This window comes from Nannospalax galili, unplaced genomic scaffold (assembly GCF_000622305.1).
Source record: "Nannospalax galili isolate Female #2095 unplaced genomic scaffold, S.galili_v1.0 scaffold1184, whole genome shotgun sequence".
Classification (NCBI taxonomy): Eukaryota; Metazoa; Chordata; class Mammalia; order Rodentia; family Spalacidae; genus Nannospalax; species Nannospalax galili.
In genome coordinates, this window is record NW_008351624.1 from 434,964 (window position 1) to 459,280 (window position 24,317).

General features: G+C 37.0%; 1 protein-coding gene across 12 annotated transcripts in view; it reads right to left on the bottom strand.

The window, feature by feature from the left end:
* Nucleotides 1–24,317, bottom strand: part of Abi3bp (ABI family member 3 binding protein) — a 255,155-nt gene that overhangs the window by 72,314 nt on the left and 158,524 nt on the right. For 11 of the 12 annotated variants that reach the window (XM_017802040.2, XM_017802041.2, XM_017802037.2 and 8 more), the window contains one exon: nt 20,011–20,052. In XM_017802040.2, coding sequence (XP_017657529.1) covers nt 20,011–20,052 — 42 coding nt within the window. Of the gene's footprint in view, nt 1–10,464; nt 10,546–11,988; nt 12,022–13,296; nt 13,384–14,148; nt 14,209–15,671; nt 15,720–16,366; nt 16,439–16,548; nt 16,612–17,620; nt 17,669–18,097; nt 18,182–20,010; nt 20,053–24,317 lie in introns of all 12 variants that reach the window. The other variant, XM_029553747.1, reaches the window with a different exon arrangement.

Genomic DNA, 24,317 nt, shown 5'->3' on the forward strand with positions numbered 1-24,317 from the left:
GATATATAATTTAATCTTTCAATCTTTGACACACTTTCTGTGTAACTATTAACTTATTAAAAAGGAACAAAAATATAATAGTATACAAATAGCAAAAGGGTGAAATGTAGAGGTGTCATGGACTCTCCAGGCCCCATGAATTGTTAATGGCTTATCTGTCTAGCTGAGAAACACTTGTGCTATGTTTGAAACACAGCTGTAGAAAAAGTACTCTTTAAATAAAACATAAAACTATCTATTGCAACTTCACTGTGATATGGCAAATAAATGGCCTAAAACAGTTTTATGTGTGACTTGCCTTAAAAGCAAATAACTTTTAAATTTTCATAATTTTTAGAATGACACTACTTTCACATGAAGGGAGATGAAACTCTTGGTATGACAGTAAGCAGAAGGCCTGTTGAAAGAAGAGTGTAGCAACATTACCTAGTGTTGTTACTGGGGCCTCAGTTCTAAGAGTGACAGGTTCCAGGACTGCAGTAGGCCCTGACCAAAAACAACACAATAAGCCAGAGACTCAAAATGCATATTTAAGTCACAACATTAATATATAAGCACTTTTAATATTCTCCTAAGAAATAAAGAAAATTAACTTTTTATCTGAGAGAAAGAATGGATTTTTGTTTAAAGATTTTGTTAAACTTTTGTCATTATGGGTCTTAGGCTTAGCTTTTGAACTACTCTGAGTATATTAAAGGAGTCAACATGAAATTCTCCTAGGTTTTTAATAAATTAATTATAATTGCTATGGAAAACCCTACACTAGAAAATATTTTAATGCATCTACATATTGAATTCTAAGAAAATAAATTAAGTTAAAATCATTTCCCTGAATTTCTATAGACACTGAACATCAGTACTTTCTGTGTGTCAGCAAACATGGATGCAATACATAGCGTATAAGCTTGAAACACATGTAAAATTAGTCACTGTGTATCTTGCCAAACCTTCATCTGTGGCAAGAGTCTGAGACCTCTGTCTAAAACCATGGCACATGAGACAGCATCCTAAATGTGGCCGCTAGTCTAATACCCAGTAGAGCACCAGTCTTCCTTATACCCATAAAAAGTGGAAATCAAAGATGCTCTGTATGGTGCCAATATCTCCATATTATATCTAAATTCTAAATCAAATCTTCAAGATCCTCCCTCCACTGACCCACTGCCAGATCCTTTCAAACACAGCATCACCAATAAGCATTAACTGACCATCTACAAGCAGTCCCTCCAGGCTGCACTATTTTTCTGGCTGACCTGCATATGTGCCCAATTCCTCTACTTTAGTCTTTGTTTCTTCCATTGATCCAAATCTTGTAATGGTTTCCAAGGTCAAAATCCAGCTACCTTGATCTTTTCCTTGTCTAGATCATTACTTTGTGGGTATATTGTGTAGCATGACCTTCATTATACTGTTTTAGAAACAAAATAAATATACAGTAGGTATACCACTTGTGGTTGCAAATGGAGTTCTGGGAGTATGCGAGGGACTTATGATTTGTTTACTTGAACTAAATATACTGACTCTGCTAACGAAATTTCTACATTAAGGCCTGAGGGAAATTTCGCTGTAAGAAAGTCACTAAATACAAGGTTGCAGTGGTCTCATGTAGTAAGAATAAGAAGGTTTTCTGGTTCCCATGGGTCTCACCAAGCCATATTCTCCTTGCAAATCTAACAAAGGAGGAGTCACTGACAATGCCTCATGTCCTCACACTCAGAGACGGGCTTGCTACTGTCTATCGCCAGCATTGCTTTGAGTCACCAGTGGGACAGACTGCTAGCACACACCCTCAACCCTTGTAATTACAATTTTACCCGGTGTTTGGTCTGGGGTACTTGAGGGTTCATTGTGGTTTTAGGTCTGGGTTGTGGATGGTTCATTCTTTGTGGTATTTTGATAGCTGAAGAAAGAAAAGCCCTGTATTACTCTGGGTCTTATGACCCTGAATACTGAAGAGAGGTCATTCAACTCTCTGATTTTCTAAAGGTCCAGGAAATTATTCTTGTGGTTTTAATTTTTTTCTCTTTTCAAATAAACATTTTATTCTGTGCCATTGATGGTGCTTCGGAGAAAATGAATACATATCATTGAGTTGCTCATTTAAGGCAAGATGCTTAATATCTCTTTTGAGAAAGACATAGACATCCCCTGCTCTAGAAGAATGATTGAGAGGGAATGTCTGATAAAGGGTGGGAGAAATTTAGATCATATTAAAGAAGAGGCTTATAACTCAACATTTCAGGTAAGTAATCTCCTATTTGTCAAATCTATGAGATACAACATTGCTTAAATCACCAATGAGACAATATTCCACGCAATTAGTTTTTGTGAAGGATCAAGAAACTTAGATGTGTAAAGGAATTATGAACAGAGGCTGTTGATGGTCAGCTTTATAAGAAACATCTCACTGTGGTTAATCAGCTGGAATATAGAACATGGTTCTGTGACACTCAAGACAACATAATACTTTCAAACGTGCCACATAACATGTAAATGTTTAAACTAAGCTCATGTGTGACTCTCATAAAACCAGAGAAAACATGTTTTAGGAGGCTTTGAACTCTGCAGAGAATGGAAGCGACTAAACAGCAGCAGCAGATGATGACTACCGTCTCTAAAAGGTGGAAAAGCCACAGAGATGGAGACAGCAAGGACTGTGCATGAGCATAGATGCACCAGGCAAGTAACAGGAGGTTGTTACCTAATTTTGTCTCAGGAGCTTCAGTTCTAAAAGTAACAGGTTCAAGGTCTGTAACAGGTTCAGTGTCTGTAACAGGAACTGAAGTAACAAAATAAGAGTTTTTAAAACATGTATAAATAGTCACAAAAATTTACTTCAAAGTGAACATGCCAGTATAATAATGTTTCTAGAATATGAAAATTTTAAAATTCTCTGCTTGAAGAGTATTTTGAACTGAATTATGTCTTCACAATTCATATACTTAAAGGGTACATCCAATGTGCTATATTTGGAGATAAGAGTTTTAAAGACATGACTAAGCGATCATAAGGTTCTCCAAATGTCATTTCCTTGACAAATGTCCTGTTCGAGGAAGAGTCAGTGGGTATGCACATTCATAGACAAAAGGCCATGTGAGGACACAGTAACAAGGCAGCATATGTGAGCTAAGGAGAGGTATCAAGGAAAACCAGATCTGGAGACACCCTGGTCTTAGGCTTGGAGACTCCAGAACTTCAAGGAATAGACCCCTGCTGTTTAAGTACCTGATGTATAATATTTTGGCATGGCTGTCCTAGTAAAACTCAAAGGAAAAAGCACTCATTCTGTCTCAACTAGCAAACTGTGACTGGGTGCTCATCTAAAGAGGTAGTCATTATCTTTGGTCTCATCTTGTGCTGCTGCTACAGGCAAGCCATTCTCTTGTTACAATGCTTGATTATATGAATCTAATATGGAAAACTTCAGGACATTTTTATCCATGTCATTACATATGTTCCTAACAATTTGCAGGAAGTATAAAGAAAGCTAATTCATACTTCTTTTAATACTAAAGAAAACTACTACTAGGTTTATCAGTGCATGGCTGCATAAGAAGTTCTGAGGTTCTGAAATAAGCAACTATTACAAAAAGAGTTGCACAATTTCACTAGCCTGCAGAATGAGAAGCAAAACATCTTTCTTACCAGCCCTAGTTAGAAGAAAATCTCTGCATGTTTCTTTCAATTATTAACTCCTTGCCAGCCTTTAGCATCTAATAGCCTCTCAGGATTCCCTCTCTGGAGGGAACTTGTGCAAGGTGACATCTGCAACCGATGAACCAATCTGGTTCCTAGGCTTTTAAAACCAAGGATCCTGCATTTATCTAGTATCCTTTCTGGTATATCTAGACTTGGAAATTTTTTTAATTAAAATTTTTTTATTTTATGTGTATGACTATTTTGCCTGTGTGTGTGTGTAAATGCATCACATGCATGCAATGCCCTAAGAGGCCAGAATAGGGAGTCAGATCCCCTGGAACTGAGTTATGGACAGTTGTTAGCTACCATGTGGGTGCTGGGAACTGAACTTGGGTACTCTGCAAGAGCAGCCAGTGCCTTAACAGCCAGACCATCTCCCTAGACCCTTGGAATGGTTTTTGAGTTGTGTTCTTTGAGACATTTTTGAAAATGTAAAGAGGTAATCTTTGGTTATTATAAAACTATGGTTCTATGATTACAGAATTTTTAAAAACCTTTGGGTTTTAAAAAATTTGAATTTCCCTGAGTTTCAGAAATTATATGTTTCTAGTGTGGAAGTTGTACCCCATACTATGTTATTTTATCTGCTTTTGTTATTGAAGTTACTTTGGGGGGAAATACTGATATGAAATTATTGATTCAGAAAGTTAATGTTGGCATTTTTAAAAAAATCATATCAATCTAGAATTCACTGACTGGATTTAAAAGGTTGAGAATCAACTAAACTATGGTGGGGGGGGATTTTGATTCATATTAAGGATGGAGGTTATTATTTAAAGAAATTAGCTCTGATAATATTATATGCTATTTGATCTACTAAATCACATTGCCCATATATTAAGAAACAAAAATAGTCACAAAGAAACTTCCCTGATATAGCTTGGTTTGCATAAATCAGAGACAGATAACACCAAAGATTCTTGAAACTTAACAAAGAATTTTGCTTAAACTATGACCATAAAGCAACATGAAAATATTTTTAATTAACTTATGCTCAGATCTAAATGGGATGCCTGTACCACACCCTCTCCTTCCATGGCTCGGGGATCATTGCAGAAAAGAAGGCAAAAATATTATAAGAGCCAGAGCTGGTAGATGACTGCAAGGAAGCAGTGTTTTCTAGTCACAACAGGACATTTGTACATATGAACCCATAGCAGTTGTGATAGAATGCACAAGACTTGTGCAAGACCAAGCCATATAAAATCCCAGCATGGAGAGAGAAGGTGGTTATGAAGTCCTCCTCCTAGCTGTGGAGGAATTGGCAGTTGATAGCCCCTAGGAGAGGGAGAGTTGGTTTTCTTTGAGAGTGTGGCCCCTGGTAGGTTGACCAAGATCTGTGGATGATCACACACCCGCCAGTATATGGGCAGCACCAATTGACTTTGATGGGTTTAAAAAGAGGGAGGAAACAAGGTTGGGTGAATAGGGAAGGGTGAGTGAATCTGGAAGAAGTTGGGGAGGAGGGGGTAATATGATGAAAATATTTTGTATGAAATTCTTAAAGAACTAACTTTAAAATTGAAAAAGAAGAAGAAAAAAAAAACCTCAAGCTAGATTCATGCCATGCCATAGCTTTCTAACAAACAAAAGACAACTACTTTTAAGCATGTTCAATTCTACTAAAATGAAGAATGTAATTGAATGACAACTTGGAATGAGTCTGACACTGAGCAGAGAAAATATTTGCTGAAGATCAGAAAGTGGCATTACCTAATGCAGTCACTGGAGCCTCTTTTATAGGAGTAACTGGTTCAAAGACTGGAGTAGGGACTGGCCAAAAGGAACAAAAACCCAAACATTAAAATTTATAAAAACCCAGAATATTCATTTAAAAAGAATTCTACCAGAAAAATAACACGTATAAAGCATAAAGTAAAATGGTTAACTTTCTGAGCTAACAGTACATGGTGTCTCTGTTTGGATGCCAAATTATCTCTTTGGAGGGTTCACCATAACCTTTGTACTTAGGTACTGGCTGTGTAAAGTGGCTTCAAATTTTCCTCATTCTTTAATGATCTGAGGCTATGTAATATATCAAAACAGCTATCTATGGTTTGAATATGTTTTGTGTCCCTGAGCATCCAATATGATTAAAAGCTCAGTCTATAGTTACTGTTGGGAGGTGTGGCACCTTTGGAGAATGGGGTCTAGCGAGAGGTCCTTAGGTCACTGAGGATATGAGATAGGTTGCACAACCCTTTGGTAGGTCTTGTGCGACCCCTTGAGCTCTCCAGAGAAGATAATGTGAAAGAGTAGGCCTGGCTCTTCCAGTCTTCTCTGCCTGACTTGAGATGTAATCCTTTTCTAGTTCTTGCATGCATACACACCACTGCTAACTACCATGAAGAGATACAAGCAGGCAACAGCCCTTATAGAGCCTGTACTGTGCCACTGGACTCTCAGTTCCCAAGTATGTGAACTAGATGAACTTCTCCTTTGTAAGTAGCCTATGTCAGGCATTTTGTTATAGTCACACAAAGCTGACTAATACAAAGACCAAATCTACCTTAGTGCAAAGATATTTTTGGAAACATCCCCATGCCTTGTCCAACTTGAGTACTTAAGGGGCACTGAAAAGAATAGACAGTCTGTGGCATACCAATGTATCTGTCCAACATCCAGAGAAAGTATGGAATCCATAAATGGATTCTCAGATATAATAGAAGCTCCTAAGTCTGACATTTGAAACTTCTCAAGTGCTTCTATAGGCCATTAAGCTACAGCAGCATCATTAAAACAGTTCATCTTGAAGTCTCATAGAGGAAATCTGAGAAAAATTGCTTCCCCTGACTGGCTCTCATGCATTCTCTCCCTCTGAACTCCTTCATTAGCTTCCCCTTATGGTTATGTTCCCCCTAAGAATTATTTTCATGTTTATAAATAGTAGGGAGAAACAACAAAAACATGCAACAGAGACTGTGTGTTCCCCCATGCATGACGTATCTACTCTCCAGCACCAAATAGAAAGCACTTGCTGTTGCCTATCCTAGATGCTTACTGACTCACTTGCATTAACAAAAAGTAAACAAACATTGCAGGAAAAATTCTACTCACACTGCATAAGAAATTCAGCTAGTATAGGATCTCCCACTTTCCTGGTCTGAGCCACTGACCCTGACTTGCAATTGTGCTGTCTGTGGGACCCATTGGGATGGGCTGCCAGCATTCCTTAACCAAGCCCTACACATTTACCCAGGTCTGTGTGAGGTGCTTCAGGACTCCATGCGGGTTTAGGTTTGGGAGAAGGATGAACAGTTCGTTGAGGCACTTTGGGAGCTGAAGGAAGAAAACCTATGGTTAAAACAACATTTCAGATTTTAAAAAGTGTGTGTGGGAACATATTTGCTTTAATTTCTTGAGTTTCAAGAAATTTTTCTTTTGCGCTTTGAAATATTGCCCCCGTTTTCACAATGTGCTTCTTTATGTCATTTACATTTTTCTAAAAACAAAATTCATGAAGAAACATGAGTTAATATATCAAAAATGTCTCCAGGAGGTTCTCATACAGATTCCTGAATGAAGAAAAGTTCTAGAACCTTGCTGAGTTAAGCTGCTTACTGGGGTATGTGGGGGTGATTTCATGCTAATGATAGTACTTTTAACTTCCATTTACTAGCTGTGAGTGTATTTTCTATTTTCATCCTTACTAAAGCAAGATTTCATCATGATCTAAAAGAAAAGTTGCATTGTACTAGCTGACGCTCCTATGCACACTACGCTGTTTGTGCTTGATACTCAGGAACAAATGTGTAAATGTGGCTAACATGATATACAAAATCAGAAGCAGCATAAATTCAAAGGTGTTATAATGTATATAAATTTTGGTGTTTCTACCAAAAAATTGGCTCGCTCAAAAACAAGAACTTGAGTTAACATTCTTCAACTCATTGACTAATTGAATGACCAGAGGATACAGAAGCCTTGTGAAGAATGATGGTGATAAAATGGGCAGGAAATGAAGATGCTGATGGGCATGGTATACCATTACCTAACGTTGTCCCAGGAGTCTCAGTTCTAGGGATAACTCGTTCAAGGATTGTGGCAGGAACTGATCAAAAGAATAAAAGAATCCAAAGAGACTTTATGAACACATGGGAATGTCTGAAAATTCATCTTACAAGTAAAAATAAAGATCTCTAGGACTGCAAAGTTAATTTTTAATATTCTTTTTTTAACTTTTACAAAAACTTTGAGAATTTTATACACACATACAAGGTGTTTTGATCAAATCCATGCCTACTCCCTCCCTTCCAACATCCCCCCCCTCTGAAGAGGTAACTCTAAAATCTCTTAAAGGTTAGATACAAGCTCCCAAATACTTTTGACATTTTTGGCCTTTGGAAGAGAGTATGTTGTTAACAGGACCAAGGACATTTTGACTTTTAGCCAAGAAACATGTTACATTTCTTTGGGGTCTTTTTACCCTATGCCTAGACAATTCCTACCTCCTATTCTTATCACACCATCCTCTGAAGGGGTTACTCAAATTGCCAATAGGGAATAGGGATACAGACTGCTCTGGCTTCTTCCATGGTGAACAGGGACACAAGGTGAGGCAATTGGAGTACCCCTTCTGTGGGTGTATCTAAAAGACTCCCAAATTGCATAACTCTTGTCTCTAAGTGGAAAAGAAAGTCCTTGATTCATGAATAGGAGATGTGAAGGAGAAGTAAAGGCAAGAGTAATTATCATTACAAGTTCTAGACAGGGAATCAGAAAAAAAATTAGAACAGGGCAATTTTTAAATGTTCATATGAGAATCCATTGGAATTTCTTGACAAGGGCTTCCAAAAGCATCCCTCTATTGGGCCTGATCACTAAACATAGTCACAATTGGGCTTGTTGATGGTTGTGCTCATTCATTCAAGGAGTGCCAAGCAGGATCACTGGACCCTCACCTGAGTATCCAGCCACTCTTCCCAGCCAACCAGTCCAGCCTTGGTCCAGCAAATTTTTAATAGTCTTAACTCAGGAGATGGTAAACGTATCCTTTTTTCTTCAAATACTTCTCCAAATGTTCACCACACTCATTTAATTCAGAGGTTAGTCACAGCTTTTGGACTCGTGAACATTTCCTTGAGACTGACATTAGAATCTCACAGCTGAGTAATTATTTGATTTTAACTAACATGAGCACCTATGTGGAAAATCCGATTCATTATTAGAAAAAGATGGAAAGACAGCCAGCACTTTTGTAGAAGGCAAGTTCAGAAAAGGCATCCACTATAAACCATAGTAACTAATGATGACTAATGCATTAAACATTTCAGATATCTGAAAATAAATGTAATGCAGACAGACCCTATGGTGAGCCCTGGTAGTTCTATTCTCGCTATTAACACTATTGTGTTGATACAGACAACGTTCCATGTTCTTGAGTATGTGCCATACCTGAGACTTGCAGTTAACAACAAAAAAGTAAAGGATATAGGATGTAACCCTTAAGTGTACCTTCTATCCTAAAACAAGACAGATTGACATGGAGATGGAGGGTAAGAATGAAGAGGGAAAAGGTAGGGAAGTGTTGAGATCACAGTTCGTCAATGACATATATTCATAGCCACAAGGAAGTTGAGGCCACATTCATTAAAAGATAAGTGAGACCACGCTCATTAAGTACTGGATCAGGGTAGTGACACATGCCACCAGGGAGACAAAGGCAGGCAAATCTCTATCAATTCAAGACCAGCCTGCTCTGCCTAATGAGTTCTGGCCAGCCAGGACTACAGAGTGAGACTCCAACTCAAAACAAATGGGCTGCAGAGATGGCTCAGCCATTCAAAGTACTGCCTGGTCTTGGCTGCTCTTACAGGGAACGCAGGTGCAGTTCCCAGCACCCACATGGCAGCTAACAAGCATCTGTAATTCCAGTTATGGGGATCTGATGCCCTCTTCTGGCCTCTGTGTACAGTACACGCATCTGGTATGAGTGGTACACTTAACTCATACATATAAAAACCAACAAAGAGATGCAGTGCCTCCTGAATACACTGTTACTTAACAAGATGAAGAACCACCTCTCCTTCTCATTCCTCATTAGGGTGGGTATCTTAAGGTCTAAGAATGGAAAAAACAAGATCCTGTGCAGAAGTAGGATCCATTAAATTCCATAGGATCAATTTTAAGCTTTCAGCCACCCCTAACCCAAGCTCTTTAATTCATTTGTGAGCCCTTCTGAGAGGAGAGCATCAATACGTTATCCTCTGTCTTCAGCTTTAACAAGTTCCTTGTGCATCAGCCTTTGTTCCTTCATTCCTCCATTCTTCAAATTCTGTGCTAATTTCTTACTATATATCTTGGATATTTTTATTTCTCTTAATATTAACCAAGTCCCTAGTATGTAGTATTTGTATCACTCAAATTATTTTATGCTTGCAGAAATATTCTGTCTTATAAAACTTTCTGTTTACACAGGAATAGCTTTTGTTTACCACTACATTGCAAACTCATTGCTATACAAAACATGCCTCCTACTTCTGAGCTATGGGCTCATACAGTTTAGGATAACTGCTTAATGAAGGTATTTGATTTGAACTGATTATATTGGCTCAAGTCTATACTAAGCGATCCTGTCTTTAGGATATGAATATAATCAGGCAGTAAGAAAATTAAATAAAGTGGTCATTGACAGAGAATCTTCCTAAGAAGGATGTAATAAGGTGCTTAGCCATGCCATATTATCTTTGATAACCAGCAGTTTTTACTCTTAAGAGAGATACAATACATGTCCTAACATAGAATAAACTGCAACCACATATTTACCCAATATTATCTGTGGTACTTCTGGATCAGGTATGGTTTTAGGTTTGGGATGTGGAGGATGTATTCTTTTTGTTGATGGAGCTGATGGAAGAAAATTTAGAATTAACATGGTGTTGACAGTTCCATAAATTCTGCCTAGGATGATATGTCTACGTTTTCTAAAACTTGAGTAGTTTGAGTTGAGAAAAACTGTCACCAGATTTTTAATTTCCTCCTTTAGTATATGAACAGGTTTTCTTGAATAATTGAGAAGCCCCTGGAGACAACACTTACATATACAATTATGTTTAAGAAATAAAAATTGAAACCCTGATGTGGTGGCACACACACTTTTAACCTCAGCAGAGGCAGAGGCAGGTGGATCTCTGTGAGGCCAGCCTGATTTACATAGTGAGTTCCAGGCCAGCCTGGGCACATAGTGATAGTGAGAACCTGTCCTAAAAAAAGGAAAAGAAAGAAAGAGAGAAAGAGAGAAGGAAAGGAAGGAAGAAAGAGAGAGGGAGGGAGGGAAGGAAGGAAGGAAGGAAGGAAGGAAGGAAGGAAGGAAGGAAGGAAGGAAGTTGGGAGCTACTGTTTTCTTAAACATGTGTCTAACTTAAAACTGATTATAAATCACTATTCAACTCTAATGATGAGAAAGAGGCTTGAATCAACCCTACAGTAATGCTTATAATCTAAGATGACTGTGCCTGGGCAAATTATCCACTTGGTATTTACTAGAATAAGCTATGTAAATGTGTCTGCCCAGTACTAGGTGACACATCTACAGCTGAACCTCTACAGCTAAAGCTCATGGAACATGGCAGAATAAGGAGTAGAGAGAAAACTGATGCATCCCTCAGTTCTCAGCAGTAAAACTTCCTTATACAAGAGTGTGATGCACACAGAAGGCCACAACTGACCACATTTTAAAGAATAGAATAAACTCTTTAAAAAGTCCTTGGGGGACTGGAGAGATGGCTCAGCAGTTAAGAGCACTGACTGCTCTTGCAGAGGACCCAAGTTTGATTCCCAGCACCCACATGGTGGCCAACGATTGTCAGTAACTCCAGTTCCAGAGAATCCAACACCCTCTTCTGACCTCCGCAGGTATTGTACAACATGGGTGCACTTACACACATGCAGGCAATATATGTATATAAAAAATAATAAATAAAATATTTTCAAAAAAGTCACTGAAACAACAGCAAAGCCAAAACTTGTTGTTTAGAACTTGAAATCTAGAAAGTGAACTGTTAGGCCACTGCATTAGTGGTCTAAAGGAGGGGCAGGTATCATAACAAACAGTACTGTTAAAGAGACTCAGATTATTGGCATGCCATAACATCAAGATGGGATGGGGCAGATGTCTTGAATTAAGTCAAGGCACCTCTTTGTTAAAAAGTTAAGAAACCTTCAATTTTTTTAAGGTGAGTCCTGCAACAGGATGACAACAGAGGTCAGCACCATCAGTACTTAGCACCACAGCAAAACTGGAGAAGGAACAAGAAAGAGCACTTGCAGAAAGATAAAAAGAATCATTACCTAAAGATGACTCAGGAGTAACAGGTCCAAAGGCTAGTGTGAGAAATGACCAAAAGCGGTTTAAAACAAGAAAATGTTAAACACGGAGAAAAATCCATCAAATGCTCTTGAAAATGAACATTACCAGGCTGGCATTAGTATTATAGTCAAACCCCCCAAACCTTAAGTGAAATTCCATAGATAATTATTTTCATGACATAGCTATCTTCTTACACATGTACATAGTTAACAAGTTTCACTTATTTTTTCAGGTAGTTTTCTGCAGGTTTTTCTTGTTTTTACATTATCTGATAATGCAACAGAAAACTAAGAAAAATGTGTATCTAATATTCTATCTAATAATTATGATAAATTAATGTGAAAGCATAATTTATAATACTAGATACTGAAAAACAAATCCTCGGGTCATGATAAATGTGACTGTTGATACAGTTAAGCAGCTGCCTCCATTCAAACAAAGGCAAACAAAGAGCTAGACCTGGTGAGTCATCAGTCCATGGACCTCGTTACTGTATCTTTCTGTTATCAGGACAGAGAAGAACCAACTCTGAAGGGCAGGGGTACATGCCAGTTGGCTCAGATCCAATCACTGAATTTAGCATCTAACGGCTTCTTTGTGGCTCTTCCAAAGAGCATTATTTTCCAGCTAAGCAAATACTGCCTTTCTCACACTCAGGCTGAAAGTCTAACTCCTATATCCTGTTGCCACACACTTGGCACCTTCCTCCCTCTGTAGGATTCATGCCATTTCCTGATACCAAATCTACAAATGCCCAAAACTTCAGATCCCTCTTATACATATCACCCCATGCTTACATTTTCACCTCTTTAAGAGTTAACAGCCTGTGTAACAGTTGGTAACACAATGACTATTTGTTATCTCTCACATTCCTTATATATATTTATGAACAATAGCTGCCTCTTTTTTTCAGCTAAGTCACTTATCACTTCTAAGTAACCTCCACAGATGCTAATGCAAAGGCATTTGGTAAAATGTGTGACTCTTGAATTAAATATGCTAGTTAGGTTGGGTTTTGCTACTCTAAAATCAAATAGCAAGATGTAACTGAAAATAACTGAAAATATTAGAAAAAAGACAGAAAAAAATATACAGACTCCAAGGAATTACTCATGCAAGCAACCTGTGGAAGCTAAAGGGATTGGCAAAAGCAGTGTTGCTGGCAGCTGCTTCCCTTGACTTGAGCCTTTACCCTAAATGGTCACAGAGGTTACTAGGGAGCAAGTTGAACTGGCACCTGTGTCACATCCATGAGGAGCCACAGGAACCAAGATCCACATATTATTTACCTGGTTTAGTCTGAGGTATCTTTGGGCTTGGAGTGGTTTTGGGTTTGGGACGTGGACGGCGAGTTCTTGGTCGTGATATTTTTGGAGCTAGAGAAAGGAAACTGGTTATTATAAATGTATGACTCCAAAACTAAAGAACAATTTACACATAATTGTGGGACTTCTGAAATCTTAGACTTCTTGAGTCTGAAGAAATGGTCTCTGGCTTGAAATTATTTTTTGGTCATATATATATATATATGTAAAACCTTTTGTTTTGGTTTTGCTTTCTTTGGATTTTGAGAAAGACAGACTGAATGACATTATTTTTGTTTATCTGAAAACATTTTAGTTACTAGCATCAAAGAGGTACAGGCACAAAGGGAGTTAGATGCGTGGTATGGTAATAAAACATCAGTGAGAGAATCAGATCATGCTGCTTTTCAATGACTGTCCTTAGAAAGATCCAATTTAGGCATATAAAATTATTAGTACAATATGCATACTATATTTCCTAAAACTGGTAGCATGTAACAAAAGTCCTGCACATATTTATAAAAGCAGAACTTAACTGTAGTTGATGTTTAAGAGGTAGGTACTCCTAAGTGTTTGGGAATTTAGCTTTAACCTAGAGTAGACCCATGGACTCTGTAAAGTATTCACTGAGTTAGATAATAAGGGAGACAGATCACCTGCAGGAGCTACATAGAGGTCTATCACTTAGGAACATGTTTTAAGTGTAATCAACATTTTCAGAATGAGAAATATAGCTGAATGACAAGAAGATGAGAAAATTTTATGTAAGAAAAATCTCTTTGACCCAGATAGTGATGGAACAAACAATAAGGAGAAAATGCACAAGAAGATCATTACCTAATGTTGTCACTGGCGCCTCGGTTCTCTTAATTACATGTGCAATGTCTGTGGTAGGAACTGACCAAAAGCAATAAATGACAGAAATTAAGAAATGTAAAACATTAGGAAATTTATCTTAAAAATGAATCTTTTTAAGACTTTAATGTTTCAAAAGTGCTGAGAACTCTGGGAAATAGTGTCTATTATCACCAGCAACTGGTCATATTCTACGCCTGCATATCTTGAAAAGTAGACATACCATTTAAATAATCTGGAATAGCTTGAAGTTAATGAAAGGTATTTTTCCATGTGTGATTATCTGATTCTACCTATTCTGGCCATTTGGCTCCAAGAAAATCTCTTTGTTGTCTGACATGTTATTTTAAACTACTCAGAAACAATTATGAAAGCCTCTGTTGTATTTCAAAAGCATTCTCTATAATTATTTTTCTTTTGAGGACTGATGATTATGAAAAAAATTCAAAAAACATCAACCAGTCTATTTGCTGAAGATTGTGATAGTTGTACAAATGTAAATGCCTGCTTTCTTCACAGTGAACAAGAAGCAATGCTGTTTGTTATTTACTATTTTTCCTTAGTTGCTTATCTCAAATAGACAATTTGTATATAATCACCCAAAGTATGAACACAGATGAAACACTGAGGGTATAGCTTAGTAATAGATCACTTGTGTAGCATGCATAGAGCCCTAGTTTCAATACCCAGCAAACTCTCTCCCACAAAAGAATAAAGACAATTAAGAAAAATGAAATAATGCAAATTTTGGTTTTGAAATATAGGATTTCTAAAAGTAGAATGATTCTGCGTAGAAATGAAATTAAGAATTCCAATGCTGGTATTAAATTAGTTTCTCCTTTCTCATTTAGTCTAAGAGCTTACATGAAACCTTAAAATTTCTCATAACCACAAATCCTCTAAGCAAGAGACTGATTTGCCCTGATTGTTCAGGCACCAGAGCATGAAGCTGGAATAAGACTCATCTGAGAGCGTTTTCCAAGTTCATGACATATGGAAGAGATGGAGGAAGCTATAACTGATGGCCTTCAAACAAAAATAGAGAATTCCTGCTTTGTTTGAACTTCTTGACACATGATGAATTAATCAACAGAAAAGTCCACTTGCATTTGAATAACATGGACTCAAGCAAGACAATGATGAGTCACCACCACAAGGTCCAACCAGCTCTCCTTGCTCCCTCACATATCCATATTTACATATATGCAAGCAGATAGTTCAGGAAATTCCTCCTTTGAAAGATGAATGGTCAGAGTCTTCATGGCTTTTGACAATATCAAGCAATCTGAATGACTCTGATCATCAAAGAATAACATCCAGATATTAAAAGATGAGCAGATGCAAGAGTGTGTATAATGATGCTAAAATGGCCTCTGTCAAAATAGCAAATAGGTTTTAGAAAAAATTTAAAAGGGTTGAACGATAGTTGTACAGAAAATATGGTAATGATGAAAGAGATGTGAGAAGACAGCTCAGGGAAACATGAACCAAGAAGGCATTGTTACCTATAGTTATAGAAGGAGCTTCTGTTTCAGATGTTACAGGCTCATAGACTTCACCATAAAAAATAGACAGAAAAAGAAAATAAAGTAACTTTTAGGTACTTATAAGGTTTAATTCAGAGGATACAGAGCATAGTTTATTCTACATCGATTTAGCAAAGTAGTGCTCCATACTGATTGGAATCTTAGGAGAAAACGTCAGTTGTATAGCAGCAGAATTTTGTTATATATTTTTTATGTGGTAGAAAATCACTCAGTTAATAATTACTATTTAAAATGTCAATAGATACTTTTCTTTATTTGCCAGTCCTTAGCAAGTCTTTCTTCGGTTGTGCCTAGTAAAGAACAAATGCCCCCGTCTCTTTGAACTATCTAAAAATGGCACCAAAGTCATTTTTAAATGTCCTAGGTACAGAAAAATCAAACCTGTATTCATTATAAATTTAGAAAGTAAGGTCTAAAAATACATTAAGAAAATGGAATATATTGGACAATCAGGTGTAAAATTTACTCACTTCTTACATTTCTTAATTTACAGTTTCTTCATTTAGCAATTAACATATCAGTGTGGCTACTTTCAGAAGATGAACAACAAATGATATTTGGGTTTTATGACTTGTCTAATATGTAAAAACTTCCAATGATATTTCCAGAGGGGAAAAAACTTGTTAAATGAGGGCACTTGGAATTATGTTTACCGGATTTAGCTGGTGGCATGTCAGGTGCTGTGGTTTGGGGCTTAGGAAGCAACTGCTTTGGTGGTTTTGGATCTGAAGAAAAAAGGTGCTGTAATTAGTGTCACAGCTGAGCTGTGTCAAGACAATGTTACTTATACATAGTTCTCTTATTGATGTGCCAAGGTGTTTAAGGTGTTGATTACCAGGCTGGACTTGGAGTACTTCTGGTCTGGGCATGGCTTTAGGTCTCTGGGATGATTTTTGTGCTAAAGGAAAAGGTATTACAAATTATTATAATGATACTGAGTATAATGATCATGCTATAACTGTCAAAATTAAGGGATATAGAACAGGGGGGGGAAGATGTTTCTTTTAACTATGCACTTGTATCAGCAGTCTTCCATGAAAGAAAAATTTAGGCAATGCTTAAAATATGTCTTTGAGTAAAAGTAATGAGAACTATCATAAGACTTTCTTCCTAAATGTACCATTTAAATAAGAATTAAGTATGTTATTTTTGTTTCTTTGCTGATAGGTTTCCTTTGGCACAAAAATAGTAAGAAAATTTAAAAGTCACTTAAGAGGAGACCTGGAAAGTTATCCATAAACTTTTAATATTATATACAAGAAATAATGTTACACAACTACTGATCTGGGGAACTTCTCAGAGTAAACATAGATGAACAGTAAATTCTGAGAAGTAACAATTAAATTAATTATAGTTAATAGTATTACTATTACAAATAATAAAACCACCTTGAGACTTTCAATGTTCTCAAGTTGCAAATGGCCACTACTAGTTTTATACTGGACCCAGATCACAATCTGCTAGTGGCTATGTAAATGTACTCAAAACTATTCTCAAAGAAACAGAAATGTGCAACTTTTCAGTCTTACAAGATGGATGAGCAAAGCAATGAAATTTTAGTCATGAAACTAGAAATGTGTGTGCCATGATTTCATTCCAGGATGAGCACAGATGTTCCTGAGAAAAATCAAGTGGCTTTCTGAACACCCAGACACATGATTGAAGGCCAGAGGATCAGCAGGGAATCAGGAAGTTATGTCTAAGACCACAGACCTTCCCCATATGAGCACACCAGATTGTCCAGGAAGAATCTCCTGTCTTCAGGTTCTTCCCATTCAGATAGGATATACGAAGGGAAGCATGGGTTACTATTTTGATGGGGTGGCATACTTGCACTCATGCTCAGGGAAGAAAGTATGGAGAGCAAAAGTGGCAAGCTGAGAAAGCAACAGAAGGCACAGAATTACCAATCGTGGAAACCAAGAGCTCCGGTCGTACAGTGGTCGGTTCTAGAGCTATAGAAGCAAAAAACCAAGAACACTAATTATATAAAAAAAATAGCACCCAGTGGAATGAACAATGCCTTGAGGTAGAAGTGCTATACAAACTGTACTTTCCCTTTTATTTTTCCCATCTACCCCCTTTCCCTTTTTTAATACTGAATTGTGTCAAACCTCAGCAATCCTATGTATCAAACATGAGACTTTTAAGAGATTTGTTTTAATAATCCACATAGTGACCCAGCTTTCCACTGTGTACACTTACCGACAACAGAAATATGAACGCATTACATACAATATAAATGTAGAAAGTGAGTATAAACACTCAAGTATAAAACTCAACCATGCTGTTTCCTAAAGCCCAGATACTTGGGCAGGCGGTAGCTACTGAACTAGATGCCACTACACTATCTACATTAATTGGAACCTACACATTACATTTACCAGGTTTAGACTTGGGTACTCCTGGACTACGTGTGGTTTTAGGATGGGGGCGGCGGCGACCTGGTCGTTTGGTCTTTGGTGGAGCTGAAGAAAGAAAATTTTCAAGTTAATAGAGAAAGGGTAGCACTATCTACTGAGAATAAATATTATATGTAATTTAGAAGCATCTTAGAGCCTTTTGCAACAGTCTATCATTATTTACCCAGTTATGTGAGGTGTAAAGTTTGGTTTGGTTTAGTTTTTGCAGCTATTTTGGTTTTGATTTCTTTTTCTTTCTCTTCCTTTTTTTTCTTTTTTTAGTTTTTGGTCAAAAATTTACAAATTTCCCAAAAGATTTCCTTGTGTTTTTTCCATATTGAGATAGTGGAAGAAAAATTTCAAAAACATTGCATAGCTTAGCGGAGACACAAATTTTGAATCTGTATACTCAAGAGCCTGAAGAAGGCATTTTTCAGAAATCACTAAGGATAAACATTAAAATTCATTTGACTTCCAGAGCAGGAGCATTACATAGCATTAAAAAAAAATTCACATTTCAACAATAAGGCTAAAAGGTCTTTGAATTCAGAGGTTATATCAAGGGAAACAACTTTTTTGATTTACTTATTTTTATTTTATGTGTATGAGTGTTATGCCTGCATGTATGTAAGTGCACCCATGTCATGTAATGCCTGTGGTGGGCAAAGAGAGCATTGGATCCCCTGGAACTGGAGTTACAGATGGTTGTTAGACACAATGTGGGTACTGGGATTCAAACCTGAGTCTTCTGAAAGAACAGCCAGTGCTCTTAACCACTGAGCAATCTCTCCAGCCCCAAGGCAAACAGCTTTTTAAATTGAGACATACCTATAAACTATAGTTATAGGATTTTTTTCAAGAATAGCAGAGAATATAAAGATAAATGGACACTGATGTATTACTCTATAAATATAAACCTGTTGATAGATAAACCCATTGTGAAGAAAAGAAGAAATGGGTCACCCACTTGATAACCATATAATCAATTAATGTTATTGCAGAAAGTTTGGTTCTTGAGGTTTTGGGTCCTGAAACTGCATGAAAAATTATCAAGAAAGAATCTAATCAAAGGGAAATGACAAAAGTCTACTTAAATGTTGGATGTGCTTAACTTTTAATTTCTAAGTTCAGCAAATTATAAATGGTAAAATTTTATCTAGAGAAGAAGCGCCTTTTCTACTGAAATCTACTCCTGTTTTTAGACAAAGTGAATAAGAAAAATGTAGCCAGTTAAATTTGGAAAAAGAAATGGGAAGAAGGGTGCAAGGATGATTCTGCTTTGGAAGATGAGGATTTATTAAACTAAGCAGTAGTTCACGTTAGGGAGGAAAAGAGGGGGACTGTGGGCTAAGATGGCACCAGAACAGAGTTTCCCCACTTTTGAAGAAAGAGAAGCTATCAAGATTGGCTTTCTTCTTCTTTTTCTTTTCTTTATTTTTATTTTTTATTTTTTTTTTCCATCTTCAAATGCCTTTCCTGGTGACACATCCGGAGTGTTTTGATCTGGAAAGATCAGAGTACTTTTCAAGAAAGTCTGCACATGTTAGAGTTCTCAAAGTGAGAAAAGCACCCCCCAACGCAAAGCATAAATATGCCCTGGGGAGGTCAGGAGTCTGCACTGGAAATAACAGGTTAGAACAGGCTAGGGAACTTTTCTCCAATATAAGGCAGGACAATAAAGAATGGGTCAAGCCAAAACCAATATGGCTTTCACAGGTGGCTGCCTCTGTTCAGCCAAGCACAGGTCAGAGTTGATATTCTTGCAAAATGCCTGCCAAAAAAAAATCTAAAGAACAATTAAATATTTTGAAGTAAATCAAATCTAAGGACAAAATTGAACACAAAGGTGATAAAGCAAGCGATTCTTTTACTCTGATTAAATGAAGCACCTTTACCTTTTGTTGACTGGGATGCCGGTAGAGTCTGAGATTCTGGGGCTGCAATGAAAGCAAGCAATATCAAAGCAAGGCTGAAGACTCCAGTTACGAAATTAAATGTTTATTTGTTTGTTTGTTTTTTAACACAGAAAATGTTATTTCTTACACATGGAAATTAGTTGATACGGCCCTCATTAGCTATCAACTTAAATTTTTCTCTCACTTATGCATTTCAGATAATTACTTTTGTCTAGCATTAACTCTGATATTTCTGAACAAGGAAGAGTGGTAGGTTCAGAAGAAGCAGGTAGTGATTGAGAAAAGATACTATAACAATAGATTTTATATAACACCTTTCTAGGAACTCAATGACTTGTTTTACAACTCAAAAAGAAAACAAGGGCCCAAAGGGGAGGTGAGTGGTGGGCCAACACTAGATTGAGAACTATTTGAAACTGATTGCTGCTGGGTGGGTGAGGGGAGTATGACTTACATAGGACCACTGGATGGGTTGTCTAGACTCCAGCAGGCACATTTACACTGAGGAAATTTGGGTACAAACACCTGAATGACTAGGACTCAGCATGTATGGCAGAGTGCGAGTGCGTAGGGTTCATTGGGGGGATAGGGGGGAGCACGGATGGGGGGAAGGGGTCTGGATTTGAGTGGGAAATGTATGAAATTTAAAAAGCTCAATAAAAAAAAGAAATGCAAAAATATCCCCTAAAAAAAAAAAGGGATGTAAGGAATAATGCAGAGCCACACGTGATTATCACCTTGAAGGTTAATGAAGGACACTGCAGTTCTTATTGTTTGAGGTAGACAAGCCAGGAGATGGGAGGTGGCTCTGTGGGTTTTTTTTTTTTTTTTTTTCCATAAATGTACTGGATAGCACTTGTGAAATAAGTCCAAACTAATGTGAACCTTCACTAGCTAATTTAACCACCAAGGAAAGGCATCTTATATGGAAGGAGAAGTGAAAAAACAGTCATAAGGAAAGTTGGGAAAAGCAAGGAATTCTGCACATTAAAGAGCTTTTGATTGTTTGGTGCTTTCATCAAGCTCAGCTAGAAGCAGTAACCTGCCGAACTAAAATAAAAATAACATGCAGAAAGCCACAATTAAAGAACTGGTTTGCAGAGGTCCATCCAGCAAATACTCTGTCCTGGCTTAGGTCACTCAAGGCCTCCTTTTTGTAGGCTGAGGTATTTGCTACCTGAAGCAGTATCTGAGGGTGATGAAAAATTTAGAAATCTAAGGAACAAAACCACATCAGCTTCCAAATAAATGTTTTTCTCTTGAAAAGAAATGTAAACTAAAAAGTCTCTATTCAAACACCATAGAATAGTAACAACACACCATCCAGCCTGTATTTATATTAATAAATTTCTTCTCACACTACTAAAATAAAAAATATAATTTACTGGTCAGACACAGTGGCCACGCCTTTAATCGCAGCATTCAAGAGGAAGAGGCAGGCAGATCCCTATGAGTTCCAAACTATTCTGGTCTTCTCTACAAATTCCAGGCTACATACTGAGACTGTCTCAAACAACAGCAGTAACAAAAAGTACATCACATATAAACTTTGATCAATATTTAAAGACATTTTTGATGCTTTCAAATTTTATCTTGAAATAACAGAAATAATGATTTTGGAGAAAGAGTTACTTAATTTGGTAACCAAAGCATGCAGCACAATTTCTTGATCTTCCTGGTTACAGTTCTCTACCCAAAGGACAACATAAATATAGAAGTTATTTCCTCATTCCAAACTTCTGTAAGAGTTTTTTAAATTCATATACATTCATCCTATCTCACTACAGCTGTCAGAATTCTTTTATGTAAACTACTAGGCATTTGGTTTTGATGAGCTATGCTTCTGGCTTGGAGACCTCAGCTATGATCAGTTACACCCCTTGTCTAATCCTCCATTTCTTTCACTTTGCTACACACAGAAATCTGCTGCCCCTTCAAAGGGCAGAATCCAGATTCATTTTTATGAGCAGTTGCTTTGTTTTTCCTTTTCACTTCATTGCAAAAATAAATCATGCCCGCTTGAGCAGAAAATGTCCTGCTTTAGTACTGCTGCTGTGTAAACAAGCCATTAATGGAAATCTAGGTTCAGAGTCCTCTACACAGCATGATGAGGAATGTGTTCCTAAGAGCTACAGGGTTTAAATCGTAGATGAAAATGACAATAAGCAGTGACAAAGTTCCCCACAGCTAATTTTGTGAATCGTTATCTAAAACTGCTGTGTAAGTTCTTGATAGACAGAAACAATATGAAACTGAATCATTCAGTATGTCCCGCAGTTCTTATGCAGGGAACTGCATTGTTTTCAGTAATACAGAGAGAAGAACCCTGCCTACCAGAGCCTGCTAGTTTTTAGGAAAACACGATAAAGCTTCCTGAGAAATAAACAGAAGTCAGTGTTGAAAAATCATTCCCAATTAAGACTTTTTGGCACATTGGAAAAATAGAGTCCTTTCTGGTCTTGTAGTCCAAGAACTGAGAAGCCCTCTAACAAGCGGAGTTCTTAGAAGAAGGAATCACCTCCCCTCTTTCCAGCTGAAAGGCTGTCTTTCAGCCCAGTCAGGATTCCAGTCAGCTGTGGTACTGGAAACTGTTTTGTATCTCCAGAGATGGGGATCCTCAATGGCTCTCATGACTATATTTCTGTGTTTTCTCTGTCATGGTCACGAACATAATTATTCGCCACACAGCTCAGAGCAACACTGTGATAATAACAAAAGGCCTAGTTTGTGATGAAGCTATCTGATGGCATTTTTACACTTTCCATGGAAAAATTGCATCAAAGGCTGACATATAAATCAGAACTTGTTGAACCAGAGTTGCATAAACCAATTTTCCAGGCTTACTCATGGAGCATTAAAAATGAAGATCAGTGAAATTAGTAAGTTTGGTATGTGTCACTTCTAGAATGAGAGAAGCTTTAGGTTTTAAAGAAATTAGTTGTGTTGTTTTACTCAGAGTTAAAAAATAAAACACAAAATAATCGGCAAACTCACATTTTGGTCTGTGAAACCACAAAAGGAAAATCTAAAACTAAACTAAAAACTAAACCTAAAATTAAAACTAATTAAGCAGAATGAATCTATCATCTTGGAAGATTCTGGAACTATTTCATTAGAAGAAAATTCCATGCTCCATTCACAAAAAAACACTTATGGACATATACTACAAGCTTTTGTGTGGTTTGAAATAGAGTCTTGCCACTCAATAGTAACTACGCAAAAATTGACTTTACGATTTAAAAAAAAAATCAGGCTAATTATTTTTCACTCTTACTTCATATTCATTAGCTAATTTAAGTTTCAATTATAAGGGGATGTATTTTAATGCTAATGCTTAGTGCTAGATCTAGTTTTATTTTTATTTTATCTTTTTAGAAGAAGCATTTCATTACAGCTTTAGCATAATAACAGTTTCCAGAGAAGATACATCTCTTTCAAAAGTGGTTATAAAATTTTTAGGTTCACTGTTTAATTAATACAGTTATACAATATTAAACTCGGTATAAGCCCTGTAAGACATAAAATTGAATGAGCTTTTAACCTTTAAAAAAGATCTCCATTTCATTTTAAAATACACTGTTTCTTACAGAAAGACTCATTGTTTTTGCTAATAACACTGATATGTTGGTACATGTGTCTCTAATCTGTATGTATCTGATTATAACTAGTCATAATCGGTTGCACTCGGATCCTTGGCACCTGTGTATGTCTATAAAGTTATCGAGTAGATTTCAATCGTAATGTTTATCACCTCTACTAATTAACATGACATAAATTTTTATGCTTCCTCCTCAAATATAATACATTTTTAAAATTTGTTGATTCTTTTTAATGTGTATATCATGTTATGATCTAAATCATAAATTTCAATAATACCAAAATTAAGAAGTCACTCTTTCAAATGAAGTCTACAGCTGAACTCCAAGAATTTTCTACAAAGCACTGAGAACTCTATATATGGCCCAGCTTTAAATACGACTAGACAGACAAAGCACCAACTGTGGTTTGAGAGCTGGCCCCAGACCATATCTGAATCTGAGCTCAGATCCATTAACTACAAGGTCAGCTGATCACAACTGAAACAGTCATAGAATTGCTGCAGTCTGTGAAATACTCAGTGTTGTCCAAATGAACCTTTTAGAGTAGCTGACACATTACCAAAAGCTGTAGTGCTGGGTTCCCGTGGCAAGATGAAATGACATATATGGTATGATGTGTAGGTTCAGGACTTTTAGAAATTTTAGAGTAATTGTTTTAGGACTTGTAGTTCTTTCTTGTGATAGGAA